Here is a 14,726-nt window from a genome sequence, read left to right on the forward strand (position 1 = left end):
TCTAACCTAACGCCGCAGCAATGCCCAGCGGCCGATCGTGCTGGAGTCCTACTGCAGCGAGCTGTGTTCAAACAGGGTAAAATACAGTCTCGTCTCCAAACAGCTGAAAGCAAAACTCGGGAGGAAATCAAGCACGCGGAGCTCACGTATCACTTAGCACCTAACGCAAAAAGCGCTCCCCTTCGAGAAACTGAAATGAGCCACGCAAGGAGCTGGTCACCGGCGGGTGGCTTCTGAGTGCCGGTAAGAAAATATATCAGGGAAACCCAGAGCGTAAAGGGATCGTAACGCTAGAGAGGTTTGGGATGCGGCGGAAATACTCCTCACACAATGAGGCAAATCAACCCCATTAAAGGACATTTGCGCTGAGGAGTTGTTATCAATCACTCTCCCTCGCTTTCTTTGTGCGTAAAGGCTATTAAGCAATTATTTTGATAACTGGAGCTTTGTTACTGGCTCTTCGTTTTTGGCACAATTTTGTTCCTCATATAAAACCCACTTTAAAGCGATGTTTAAAGATCGCTTTAAGTATGTGCACAAGTGTTTTTTTTCCTGAGCAGGAGATTCAAATTTCTGTGTAAAAGCATAAACCATAAAAATGATACCCACGAAAATGTACATTTTTATCCCCAAAAGCCAGGTTCTCCCTCCGCCACAGACCTATGCCCAAACCTTCTACCGACATTCTGCCGTAGGCGGAGCAGTGTCCGTATCAAGGCAACGTCATGGATTTAGTTCCACTTTTTTATTATTCAACTTTTTATACATAATAAATACAAACTTTTTACAGCCAATATAAAGAAAGCATTTGCACCGATGCTTTCAGTGTACTGACGCTGTACACGATGATACGTTGAATACATGCCCTGTATGAAGAAATCATAGTTAAAAAGGAGGCATATTTTTTACAACTTTTCTTCTTTTTTTGCTTTTTTTTTTTTAAATAAAATTAGCAGCTCTTACAGAAAATATTTTAAAATACAACTAAAGAGACTTTAAATAACACTTTCTGAATTTTGAAAGTCCAGGTATGAAGGACACAGAAAAACTGGCCAAAGAAATTGAACATGAACATTATGGCAATACTTGCTTATCTTCTGCATTGTGAAGCTTTCAAAATTTTTGCAAACAGTTAAATCTTTTTTAAAAACTTTTTTTTTTTTTTTTTTTTTTTAAACTTAAGAATAAGTTTGATAAACACATAAAAAGACCTCAAACAGATCAACAGGACAAGAGGTGCAAAAGAATGAAAAATATGGAAAAGACTTCATCGGACAGTCACTGATTTCATAACTGCTCCATGAATTTGTTTTCTTCAAACAGCCCCACTCTTGGTTAAAGATCCCACTGGGAAAGGAGATTGGCAAACACGAATGTCTCAGAGACCCAGCTTGGGTTGGGATTTACAAGTATGTGCAAAGTTTATGATAAAATCTTGTTAGATGATTTTTTTATTTTTTTTTGTTTGCTTTTTTGTAAATGCAGCCTCAAAAAATAGCCCTTGTTAGTAAACTAAAGGTAGAAAACTTACTGGCTTAGAAAAAAAAAAAAAAAAGAAGACATAAGAGCGCATTCAATAGAACCCATATAACAGCTCAAAAAAACCCAACCTTGTGATGCCTTTTAACTGAAGCTTTGATCTGATGGAGATGGCTGAAAATAATTTAGTAAGGACACAAAGAAAAACCTGTTTTCATCCAGTTTTTCCCTCTCCTCTGACCATTTCTCTCCATGTTACAACTCTGAATACCCTCTGCCCTTTCCAACAACAACCAAAAAAAAAAAAAAGCTTCTTTTTCAGAGATCTCCGATTGAAAAGTACTTTTGAAATTCTTTCACTCTCTATTTTTTGCCTAAGAGCAATTTTGAGACCATAACCTTGGCCACAAAGGCGGTCTGAAGGCTTCGCAGAAACCAGAGCTTTTCCTGGCGCTCTGGCTTGGGCTAGTTAACGGGCTTCGCGTGGGAAAACGCTACAGGACCATCCAATGCAAAAACTAAATAATGCATGTAAATACTCTAAATGTAATTTCTAACTCTAGCCAGATGTTTTGATGACAAAGATATACTGCTAACGTTGGATAATAAAGTACACGGCAATAACTGGGATAAGAGTGACCCAAATACTTTAAAAAAAAAAAAAAAAAAGAAAAACAAAAACCAAAACCCCCAAAATCTGCTAAGAAAAAAATGAAGCTCAATTTCCAGATCTAGACAAAACCTCACTTACTTTTCTACCAGTTGGTTTATGCTATGGAACAAGATGTTGCTACTAATTCAGCACCTCCATATTAGATACTCTATCACTAAATGTACTGCATAAATATTAATACAAAGAACATTTAGTTCTGTTTAACTGTTAATTATTGAAGAGGTGTGCATTAATGTAATTAACGCCATATGATCTGCATCAGTTTTCCTTATCTATAAGATTATTTTCCTGTTTCTTCCTTTCTGCAAGGGGATTAAAGAGGAGCCAGCCTCTCCTTATACTTATTTTTCAGTTCCCTTTTTCATTCCGCAAGATCTGATTAATACCTAATCAGACGAGTAATGCTACTTGAAGAATTGACAATCTTTAACACATTCCTATGGCAACAGTAATATACTGTACTAATGCACGTGATCGAAGTACGCTATGACTAAATTGCATGAATGAGGCTCTTTCCTCAGCCTCCGTATAAAAATTGACCATCTTCAGCCAAGAGAGAAACCTGCTCCGAGGCAATCCTCTGCTCGCTGTTTGGCCCATCTTGGTTTGTGCTAAGAGAGGAAGAATGACGTATACAAATCAAAACAAACAAACAAACAAAAAAAAAAAAGGCACAAAATATTCATGACCGTGGGAAGGAATCCACCATGTCACTGCCACATAAAATCCTCCCTATCTCTTGCTCTATTAAAAGTCTTCATCATGCAAAGGTGCCTAAAAACGAGATCGACCAAATACCGCGTTTGGTCTTGATTGTAGCACTACTACTTAACTAGTCCAAGCGTTACACCAGAGTAATTTCCACGTCCTCTATCTTCTCTGTTGTCCGGCGATGATGCTGTGTAGGGGGTGGTGGAGCTGCTCGTACCTGAAACAGCCAGAACCAGCCTGTAACTATCAGAAAACTGTCAAACTTTCAGAACTTGGACAGGCTAAAACTGCAACTTTGGGCTTATACCTCAAGATGATGCAAATATACAGATTGTGTATTAAGATCAACAGAACTACAGCGAGTAACCAGCTGAATTCAGGTCCAGCCGTCTCCAATTAAGCCATCAAGGCTCTTCGTTATCAACTGCCACCACCCTCAGGTGACTTTTCTCCAGGATGACAAGCAGTCACCACGGGGCAAACACACCGAGGGAAATAACCTGCTGTGCCTGGACCCATGGATAATCCCGTACGTAAATCTGGGACAGACTCTGGACTTTACATCAAACGAAATCTGATGACACCTTTGCCTGGAACTTACGTGGTTTGGAAAGCACAAGATGCCTTCTGTATCTAAGTGGCTGATTCGTATTCAATCAATCGCTGACCTGAATGATATACGCCTGAAATCTGATGCGATTTTTACACTCTGCCGCATCAATAAAGTGATTATTGCTCCTGATACAGATTACTTTAAGCATTTCATGCAGGGTTTTTATCACGTGATTTCAGAAAACACCAGTGTGATTTGCTCTGGAAAATGTGAATACCAGAACAAACTTCACAATATTTTCAAACCAGGCATATTTAAAATGCAATACTAACAGAAATCCTTTCAATTAAGGCACGACACTGTAGTAATACCTTGAAAAGGCAGTAAATTTCAAGAAAATAGAATTCTACAAAACGGAAAAGCTGATTCAGTGTATTTTTAGAAGGGAATAAGACAACGTGAAATTTCTCTGTTCAATACTTAAATACTCAATGATGCAGTCCTACGTCTGCCTCGCATATGTCAATGAATAAGGCTAACTCACCGATTACTGGAATATTCAGAATATAATTTCCAAATATCCAAAAGAGCTCTTGGTCTGAAACCTCATCCATTGAGAATGCCAGGAAAATACAAATATTACATCCTAATATGATTTGGCTTAGGACTTTGAAATGCCCCAAACTTGATTTCAAAGTTAATCCCAGGAGATGGATTTTTGCAAAAACTTTTTGCAAAGTTCTAAGTGATTAAATTCTTTCTTTCCTTTCTGGGCAGAATCTCTCTTTTTAGGCAGCAAAGACATCACAAAATGTATAGACCTTAACATTACGAATTTTTAATCCAAACCCCTCCAATCAAGGGGTTCGGAAATAAATTTAACCCTAAATGCAATCGAGTGCCAAGGACCGTGTATGTCATCAAACTGCTGGCCAGCAGATTTGTCTGCCAGCACATTGGAGAAGAAGCAGTTGTACAACTCGTATGATTAAACAGCTCTGGCATTTATTCACCACCTCTTTTTTAGTTCTGTTTAGGGGTTACTACAGTGGCAAGAACAGAAACGAACTCCCAATGCCCGAGAAGGCAGCGTAAGTTTATCGACTACCATCTATTTCGCTGTCATTATAGCTGTAATTTCCTCCCAGGTTAGATTTCACGATTCATACGCCTCACAGAGAGACATGCAGGTGTGACATCTACGAAGGCAGATACAGAAGGGCAGGTTAGATGAAGGACAGGGGATGGATAAGATTCAAGGTCATCTTTAAACACAGGGACTTGCTGTTTAAACAAGCGCAGCTTTGTTGTGTTCTAGTGTTCACTTCATCTCGAATAGCTCTCATGTCCTACAGCTTTTTGACACGTCTGTGGTATTATCAGAGGGGAGCGAACAGACCTTTCCTCGCAGTATTCACCTGAGATACCGCGGTTTTACACACAGTGATTGGATTTGCAGAACACCGAGCGCCAAATCATCAGGTGCTGTATCACCACCCTGCTCTGAACGTACCCATCCCAATTTACCCAGGCTTGGCCTTAGAACTTTGTAGCATCGATAAAAACAACAGCAAACAGCACTTGTTTCTCACTTACAGGTCGCAGTTTGCCATAGGAACTTTCGGGAGGAATTCGCGGAGGCTGTGAGAATCCAGGGGACTCTGAACTGAAGCTGTTTTCTGAAAGAGTAAGCAACAACCCATCACAAACACGCCGCTCGGTATTGCTGGATAAACTTTATGTTGCCAGAAAAAAAGGTGTTTTGTTTTGTTTTTTTCTTTTCTTTCCCCTCTGAAACGTGAACAATCTAAATCAAGCAATTAGCTGAAATGTTTCTTTTGGTATCACAAAATTTCTTACCGTTAGTTGACGGTGATCTGGGGAAGTACTGAGAACCTCTTTTATCCGGACTGTGGTAGGGACTAGTGGGTGGCTGGTCATACAGCGGCAGCGGTGGAAGGGCATTATTAGGCTTCGGAGTCGGGGATACCTGAGTTAAAAAGAGAGAGGGGCTGCAGAAAGCCTTACACCTCGACAATTTTTACGTCGAGGTGCAGCAGGTTCACTGGCTCATCGGAATGCTAGGAACTTTCATCCAGAGAAAAACTACGTGGCAAAAGCGCTGTCAGGTACGTTTGGGAAGGAAAGCCAAGATATCCAACTGTGATTCTGTGTTTTTTAAATCATAGGTTGCCACTGAGCAGAAATTTTCATCCTCTCCCAGGTAATTTAGACAGACTTTTTGAAGGTTATCTGAAAAAAGTCATTTGGCCAAGTGTGCCTCTCCACATATAGTCACACAAAAGCGTTAAGATCATGAGTTTTATCCCAACTCAACGGCATATGTATCATTCCAATGTTAAGTTTTTATGATCTTCTCAAATCAAAGAATAAAAATACTGGAGAAATTACTTTGTAGAGAACAGGGAAGTCCACTTTCTAGCACCGCAATTGCACATGAGAATGTGTCTGATTTTCTAGTATGACATGAGGATTACAAAACTATACTGGAATGAGGACATTTTTGCAAAAATTACTGTAATATAATACTCGGCAGCATTCTGCCCTTCAAAAATGGAGAGGATACAGAATAGATTTAAGTATGAAAACATTAAATTAGGGCTGAGAGAACTTGTAATTCTCTTTTTGCCAGGTTCTGTTTGATGTCTCAGTCTATGCCATAAATTAATTATGGGAAGTAGACTGTGAATTTTCTCCTTTGGTTCATTTCCTTTCTACCCAAATACCTGCCTTTATTCACAAATCTCTTACATTTGCCAAAATGTATCAGTTGATAATTATTAGGCTGTGTAAGAAACTAAAAAGTAAACACTCAGGGTTTGTTGTTTTTGTTTTTTTTTTTTCTTTTCTTAAATTGGTTGTGATTTTTTTTTTTCCTAAAAAAAGCAGCAGATGTTTGCAGCCTGGAAAAATTGCCGTAACAAACGAATAGCATACGTGTAAGCTAGCACCTTGACTCTTTACATACCTGAATATCACCAATCCACTGAGTCTCTCCGTTCTCTGAGGCCGTAAGCTCTTCAACTAATACCGATGGGAACACCCCAACGCGTCCGTTGAATTCTCCTTCCCAAAAGCCATCATCATCTTGATTCTCCTTGTTCAAGATGCGGATGATCGCTCCTTCCGGGAAGGACAGCTCATCATCTGTTTGGCCCTCGTAATCATAAAGTGCTTTTACAAAACAGACTGAAGAATGGAAGAGGAGAAATAAAAGTGTAATTGGTATAAGCTTAAAAAAAATAGTAAGTACTACAGATACTTCTACGGTTGGGCTCAATGATCTCAAAGGTCTTTTCCAACCTAAGTGATTGATTCCATGATTCTGTACCTGCTGAGTCAAATTATTCTAGTTGTCCTGAATTTTAGTTAATGTTAATCTCAACTCTATGAGATAGCCAGGTAAACTATGCAGATTTGATACGAGATTATTACTGAGAACAGTTGTACTCAGACACAGGTCAAATAAGAGAAATTCTCATGTGCTTCATCCAAACTCGATATGAAGAATGCTTTCAAGAACAAACTTAGCATACTATTTATTTATTTATTGGTATTTACCACTGGAGTCTCCATTCAGGCTGCCCGAGACTAAGTCAGCCTCAGTGGAATTATTTGAGGTGTGCGATCGACTGTCCAGTGCCGCAAGGGACTGTAGCATACTCAGCAGGCTGCTGGATGTCGGGAACTGCAGGTACTTCTCTGGCACATAACCCACTTGACCTGCTTTATTCCGTGCCTGGAAATAAATGACAGAAAAGATGCTCTGCTTTTGCATGCTACTCTGAAAAGAATCCAAATACTTTCTCCCATCCCAAGTTCTATTTCTAAAAGTAATAGCGAAAAGAAAACAATCTCAGAAGAATGATACCTTTACCCAGTCTTCCATATCTCCGTCTTCAATAACCTCCAATACCTCATGCTCCTCTATGGTCAATTCGTCGGGCTGAGAAGCCTGAAGTATATAACAGGAAGATTAGAAAATAAAAGTGTTTTCAGGTGCACGGAACAGGCAGCGTAAAGAACATTCTCATCCAGACTTTTATTAAAACTTAGGTTTTTTAAAAAATTGAAGATTTTACGCTGTAGCATACTTTTAAAACATATTAATAAGGGTTTTTCTGGGTACCTACTCACATTCACAAGCCCCTTTTCAGTCAAGAGGATACCCCGAATACCACCCAGCGCGTCAAACCCTATTTACTTTTGAAACCCTAATTACTCCGTACTCTAAGTCTGCCCGTGGCTTCGGCTACCGCAGCGGAGTGATTTACAACTGACCGCGCAGTGCTAGCAGAAGTAAATAGCGTGAATGGAGTTTGTCAGCAAAGCTTTAACTCATGAATGGCGGTTTCACTATTACAGGACAAAGAGGAGCTTTGTCGCACGGCACACAAGCACGCCCAACACCCAGAAGGCATTTCGGATATAGCCACACCGGCTCAGCAACGAAAACTGGAAGATCTTCTAATGGCAGGTACACAACGGGTCTCCTGGAAGCCAGACAGGGACGTCTCTACATGCTGCAATTCCTGCATGGACTTCAGTACTCTGCAAACCGTAGTTTAAATGTGTTTCGCAACCGTACGGATTTTACACTGCTGCAGTTTTGCACAGCTAGATGTTAGGATATATTTAATGTGCACCATTATTGAGCCAAACGCTAACGTTCTACCTCAAACTCCCACTGAACAGTTACATTTATTAGTTGTTTGTTGCATAATTCATTTTTCTAATCAAATTTTAAAAATAAAAAATAAAATCACAAACCTTATATGAATAAACAACTTTGCAGGTGAGCGGGTAATTCCTTAGAGTACCAGAAGGACTAGAACTACTGTCATCAAAAACATCCATGTTGTCTTCAAACTCTTCACCTTCCTCCTTTTCTGCATCAGCATTAATCTATTAAAACAAATTTAATTTAGCATTATACCATCAGATAAAAATAAGGGAAGAAGTAAACAATACAAATGAATTGATCTTTTTTTTTTTTTTTTTTTTAATATACACTGTGGAACAGCGGCTAATGTACTTTGGAGATGTCATTTCAGAGCAATAACAAATAGTTTAATGGAAAAAAAGAGTCACTTACTGAGAATTTGTGCTATTAAAAGATTAATGTACCTATGACCATGAGTTATCAAATGAAACTGCAGTAGAAATACCTAAACATGAAAAAAAAAAAAAAATCTGCCTTCCAGCTGGTATATTCTGCACCAAATTGATTCGCTGCAGTTTATTAAAAAAAAAAAAAATCCTTAGAGAAAAAGACTGATGATTAAAAACTAGCTATAAAAGCTTAAATAAAAACGGAAGTGGATACACTGGACAAATACAAGTTTCTCTAAGTGTAGTTTGGGCAACATTGACATGAGCTGTGCTTTGGCCTTGTGCCTGGATTAAATTGTGAATAAACGCTTTATCTCCTGTGAAAACAGGCAAATCCTTCGAATCAAAGGCAACGCTGTTATGTAATTGCCATCTTCCCCTTCTTTATTCCTTTTAATTTGGGACTGAATTTGGTATGCCTCGTGAAAACTAAAAGGCTGATAAATCACCAGAAAGTTAGGCTGAGACCAAAAAGGCACTGTGCGGGCTCTCTAAACCAGCTGGCTCCGCACCTCTGCTCCGTAACATCTTTGCTCTTCTAGACTTGGAGTAGAAGAGCACAAAGCTTCATCGTTTTCTGACTCAGATTAATTTTTACGTTATGATTTCTAGGCTACGTCCTTGTAATTCATATGATTTTTTTCCCCCCACTCATTTTCATTCAAGTGCAGTTCGCATCCGTTGCTACTTAAATGCGTTAAAGGATGTTGCGGTAACAAAAAAATAAAATAATCGCTGTCCCACCTAGCTAATGCTTTGATATATTACTGACCGACTCTAAATTATGGCAAATTTAAGGTTTCCCCCTCCAGTTTGTAACTGCTTTTTGCTGTGCATGGTCTATGTCCCAGCAGCCAAAGCTGACGTTCAGCCGACAGCCGCACGAGACATCATGGAAATTAGTGTATCATGTCTAGAAAGACTCGTTCGTAAAACATCTGGTCCCGGTTTTCTAACACGAGGAGGAAAAATACATTTTCATTTTCAGTGTGTGGGCTGCTCAAACTCCTTGAATAGAAAGATTTGCAAAGTAGGCACACAGAGAGAAAACGGCATTAATGATACAGAAAACTTAGCGGTTTGTTTTGTAAAGCTCGTCTTTCTACGGAGTCTGGTAATGAAACACCGTAAGCAAAGAATAAATACATCGGCCACAATTATACCGAAGGTGCGGAAGAAACACAAGAATAAATGCAGGTAAGAAGGTGACCGGATAGTTTGATTATACATGTGACAAAAACTATGCTATATCTTGTGTTGTTGCATATCCTATACAAAAAGAGATTCACTACCAAAAAAATATACCAAAAGTCCCTCGGAAATGCAGAGACCCTGGCAACAACAGAGGACACATTCATACCGAACCACTTCCTCTCCGATTTGGATGTGTGACCTGTAGGGGCTTAAAAAAAGCTGAAATTTCCTTCCAGTTCACAAAGAGAGCGGTCTGCCGGAGCGCCCAAAGGTGTCGCTCGGTCACCATTTGCAATACAGGTGTTTAGGGACCGAAAGTACAATTTTTCACACAGCTTGCTGGTAGCAGGTGACAATCAGGTTTGAATATGATCTAATAGCTGAAAGATGGTATAATTTTGTACAGTTAAAAGACGCTGTATCACTTCATAGTTAAGAGCGTCCATTTTTGGGGCATGTACGCTGGCAAAAAAAATCTAAAATCTATTCCCTCCCAAGATTGTGCGTTTCATCATTGTATCAGAAAGTCAGCCAGCTGGATCGGTGACGGGATATTAACTCCTTCAGCTCGTTATAATATTGCAGCAGGTTAAATAAATACAGTGATATCAACCACTGAAGTTGCTTTCTTCTTTTTTAGCTCTTTGAAAGAAAATATATCAAGAGCTTTGCTGAACAAATTCTGTCGTGAGAAATACCGGCACAGGACGTAAGGATGGCAGACAGCTGGTCTCTGAACATTCAACACTGCCCATTCATCAAAGTGGCTTGTTAGACGCTGCAGTAATTCTTTTAATAATTGCAAGCAACGTCATTTCGGTAACGGTTCTAAGAATTCCATCTACGGGCTGTCCTCATTTGGCCTGCCAAGGTCAACAGCATCTTTTTTTTTTTTTAATACGGGAGCATACGTAAGTGTAAAAGGGGAAAATAAGAATCAGAGTTTAACCTCCCACGCTGTGGCATCTGCTGGCTCGCCAGGGACTAGCACGGGGTTTGGCTCCGGGGCCAACCGCTGGCATGTCTGATGAGACCGAGAACAAGGTACTGGGTGGGATCCAACGTGCACGACGGGAAATTAAAGGAGGTGGAGTACAAGAAGAAAGGGAAAAAACACTGTTAAACACAGCGGTGTAACACATCCTCGTCCACCCCGGCTAGAAAGGATCTGAAATGAAACTCGGCACGAGAACTCCTTTGGGATTTGGGAAGGGTGAAGCTTGGATCTGCATGCTCCAAACTTTAATCTCTAATTGTACTACTAACCACGGGAATAAAGCCTGCAGAGAGACTGCGAATCACTGTCGCTGGGTTTGAGCTCTGTGTGTAACTTCCCAACGCCCTGAAGAAAGGCAAGAGCGGAGTCGGGAGTCTCAGGATTTGCTGAGACCCTATTCAGCGCTCGCTCACTTTTTTGAACTAAAATTGAGATAGATGAAAATATCTGGACACCTAAAAAATCCCTCTAAGGAAAGGATTTCCCACCATCACCAAGAAAAAGATTAAGAAGCAGAAAAGCACAAAGAAACATGGGAACGAGCCGGATTTTTTTGTGTGTAGATACCACGTACTTGCTGAAATGGAGATTTTGTTTCTTTTGGGCGGTCAGTGAAAGCAAACCGTCCTCCAAATCATTCGCAATGCCACAAAAAACCCCATCCCCATTCCCCCTGAGAGTTTTGTTATACAGAAGATATATTCTGACTGTCCAAAGCGTTTAAGATTAAAAAGAAAGCGTGAATTAAGTAATTATGAAAACTATAGTTGGGAAAGTATCCACAAGCAAACCGAGACTTTACAAAAGCCTCTGAATTTTGTTAAATATTAAATATATAAACACACAGAAAATGCAAAGATTTTTGGAGGCTGACTGACTAAGCCCTCAAATTTACAACTGAGCAAAAAAATCGTTACCAATCTTGCACCGATCAAAGTCGCTTTTCGTTCACTTTTGGGTACATTGGATGAAATTTTCAGAAGAGCCTTCGGACACAGTCAGACATACTCACACAATTGAATTTAACAGTTTTAAGAAGTTACCGACTCTTGGGATGAAATGCAGTAGTAATCAGGTTTGTGCTCTGTTCCAATTTAACTTCTTTACTGCTATAAGTGAAACTAGATATTCCTATAGAAAATGTCAAATATTTACTGCATCTCAGATAACAGGGCAGTAACTTGCAGGTGAACAGCAGTACCATCTAAATCTACGACAAACCTTTGAGGGAAACACCTAGCCCTGTGCACGGAAACGGACCGCCTGTTTTCCAGAGCCTTTCACTGTTTTTTAATGAATCAAATTTTAATCTCAAATATCCAAATCAATTTGGAAAACAGGTTCAGTTTTCCTGATGACTACAACTGCGATCTGCACGTAAACGACTCTTGAAGAGATGATGTAGAGTCTACAGTTTTCTAAACGTTTGGAATAATAAAACCTTTCATCCAAGTACCTCAGATAACATCGTAAACTATTAATGAAACTTCAAAGAAACACACAGACATTTTTCTTTTCAGGAGACGGCAAATAAACGCTATGGCACTTATCCAAGGTCAGAAAAATCAATCTAAAGTAAACTCAGCAACAGAACACAGAAATCTTTTTTCTTTCTGTTTCTTTTTTTTTTTTTTTTTTTGGTTTCTTGCATGAAATTCAGACTCATGCTTCAGCCACGTAAAGCTACAAGATTTTCCTGGTTAGCCAACCAACTAAATATTATCCATTTTGGTTTATATTCAGTACAAAGTTAGGAGTTGCTACTAGGAAAGAGCCACGTGGAGACGAGGAGAGGTTTACAGGTTGGAAGCCGTACCAGGTGTGAAGAGCCGTTGTTGGTCACCGAGGGCAGGCTGGCCCAGCGCTCATTTTCCAGTTCTTCCATCACTTGGTTCATCGCGCTTTTTAGCCACGTATCCACAGACACACCGATCTGCTTCAGCAGATCGAGACGGGCTTCCGCTTTCAGCTTAATTATCTGAGGAAATAAACACGCCACAAGTCAGAATTCTTTCAAGATTACATTTCACTCCTCGCAACGATTCAAATGCGTTTTATTTCCTGATCCACAAATTACTCAGGTGGCTCCGAAAGCTGCTCCGTGCAGAAACGAGTCCAGTTCTTCATTTCCTTGCCTGCAGGAACGCGGCGTGAGCCAAGAGACAGGGAACAGTTTCCTAGAGATATAAAACTACAGGCACAGCCAACTTCACAAGTCGGTGTTTTTAAAATAACATCCATTAGTTTGTGCTAACTTTCTATTCATATATTCTAACGGTCGGTTAGTTTAACTTATTTTCCAAGTGCAAAACCCCAGACAAAATCCAGTGTTTCACAGTATTTTTAAAATCCGAGATATTCCTGGGCTGCAGACCCTGGGTGCCCTCTCAGCTGGTGACTAAACTGGATGTGATACACAAATAAATCCGACGTGATACACCCCCCCCCCCTCCAACTGAGTCTCTTTTCCATCAGCACTTGCCAGAGATCACAGGAAGCTTATTTGTTGTGGAAACAGAATATCCTAATAATTCCAAAACTGAATAAATATCACACTTCAACAAACAGTTTCATGATTTTTGTCTTTAGAACAGAATGAAAATTTAGGTTTTCTGACAGCTGGGTTCACTTCAGCATCCTGGCATGCTTTCTGGCCGCCGGAGCCAAGGCTTTAACAAATTCATGGCAAATCACCACCCTGATCCAAATGATTTAACAATCTAAACAGAAGGAATGGAAAGAGTAGCAGGAAGAAATGCAGAATTTCAAGAAAAGCGAAATTCAGAATTTTAAAAGAAAAGCAAAGGAGAATTTCAAAGACCGCATCAAGATGTGGGGGCAAACCTAGGAATAAAGTCGAGGATATTTATGTCCAGTCCAGCCCTATCATCGTCATCATCATCCTCTTGCGCTTGCTCATCAGAGGACCAAAAATCCAGGTGATTTACCAAAGGTCCTTCAGCGAGTCACTGATGGAGGCAACAGCAGAACCCCCCTGAATTGTTCCCGAGTTTTTCCTGCATTTCTTTCCCAGCATTACTATTCTGAGCAAGTTACTGTGCAAGTAGCAAAGTTTCATCTCCTTTCTCGCCCTTCCACGGGGGTCGGAAGCACCTGACTTCAGCATCACTGCCTGTACTGACACAGCAGCGGCACTGGGAAACCAAGCAAACCCAGCAAAAATAGATGGGTGTACGCAAAAATTAGAGGGAAATTACTTTTTCTGAACCCCAGCAGACTATGTAAGAGTATATATACACAGTGAATTAAAATGCCAATTGGTGCTACGTGATTTTTTTCTCTTACACATCTCCTTACTATATACAAAAGTCTCTGTTGAGCTGAAATGATACTGGTATTTTTCTGGGTTTTGACATGCTGCTGCACTTCACAGTTATCTTACTAATAAGAAGACAAGTCAGAAAACAAATGACTATAACTTTCACTCAGCTGAACCCCCAAAAATGGATCCATTTTAATTTTAAAACTATTTGTGAAGGTGACTTTAAAGCTGTTTCAAATGATGAAACTACTTTTGAGAGCTTTTATTTTTAATTCTGTTTAGAAATGTGATTTTTAAAAAGCAGATAAGTTATTAGAGTACAATTTATGATGTGAGATGTATCTTCGTATGGGTACAGCTGTATGCATACGTTCTCCCACAGAATTAGGTACCGAGACTGAAGGATCAGACAAGTTTGAGAAGTATTTCCCACGGGAAAAGCCAAAGCCACTTAGCCAAGCGAAGTTTCCACTTCTCCGTGCAAGCGGTCTTCAGGTGAATGATTAACATGTCCTGTAAATACTGTTCACAGAGCCGAGAAAATGAGGAAAAAAGGTAAAACATATCAATTTGCATCACACTGCTTCAGTCAAGATTCAGAAAACACTGATTTAAAAAGATTACAAAGTCCAAAGAGCGATCCACACATCAGCATTTACATTTGAAAGCCAGATCCTTTCAATTCAATTGTGGCATCAAGCAT

The 14,726-nt window shown here is 39.8% G+C and overlaps 1 protein-coding gene across 2 annotated transcripts in view; it reads right to left on the reverse strand.

Moving 5' to 3' along the window:
• Positions 1-730: 730 nt before the first annotated feature.
• FCHSD2 (FCH and double SH3 domains 2) overlaps positions 731-14,726 on the reverse strand; it is a 166,043-nt gene continuing 152,047 nt past the window's right edge. For both annotated transcript variants that reach the window (XM_075742599.1, XM_075742600.1), the window contains 8 exons: positions 12,557-12,718; positions 8,208-8,342; positions 7,309-7,392; positions 6,999-7,176; positions 6,406-6,626; positions 5,277-5,406; positions 5,013-5,095; positions 731-3,080 (listed from right to left, as the gene is read on the reverse strand). In XM_075742599.1, the coding sequence (XP_075598714.1) occupies positions 2,997-3,080; positions 5,013-5,095; positions 5,277-5,406; positions 6,406-6,626; positions 6,999-7,176; positions 7,309-7,392; positions 8,208-8,342; positions 12,557-12,718 (1,077 nt within the window). In that variant the 3' untranslated portion in view covers positions 731-2,996. The remainder of the gene's footprint in view (positions 3,081-5,012; positions 5,096-5,276; positions 5,407-6,405; positions 6,627-6,998; positions 7,177-7,308; positions 7,393-8,207; positions 8,343-12,556; positions 12,719-14,726) is intronic.

This window comes from Balearica regulorum, chromosome 1 (assembly GCF_011004875.1).
Source record: "Balearica regulorum gibbericeps isolate bBalReg1 chromosome 1, bBalReg1.pri, whole genome shotgun sequence".
In the NCBI taxonomy this organism is placed as follows: domain Eukaryota; kingdom Metazoa; phylum Chordata; class Aves; order Gruiformes; family Gruidae; genus Balearica; species Balearica regulorum.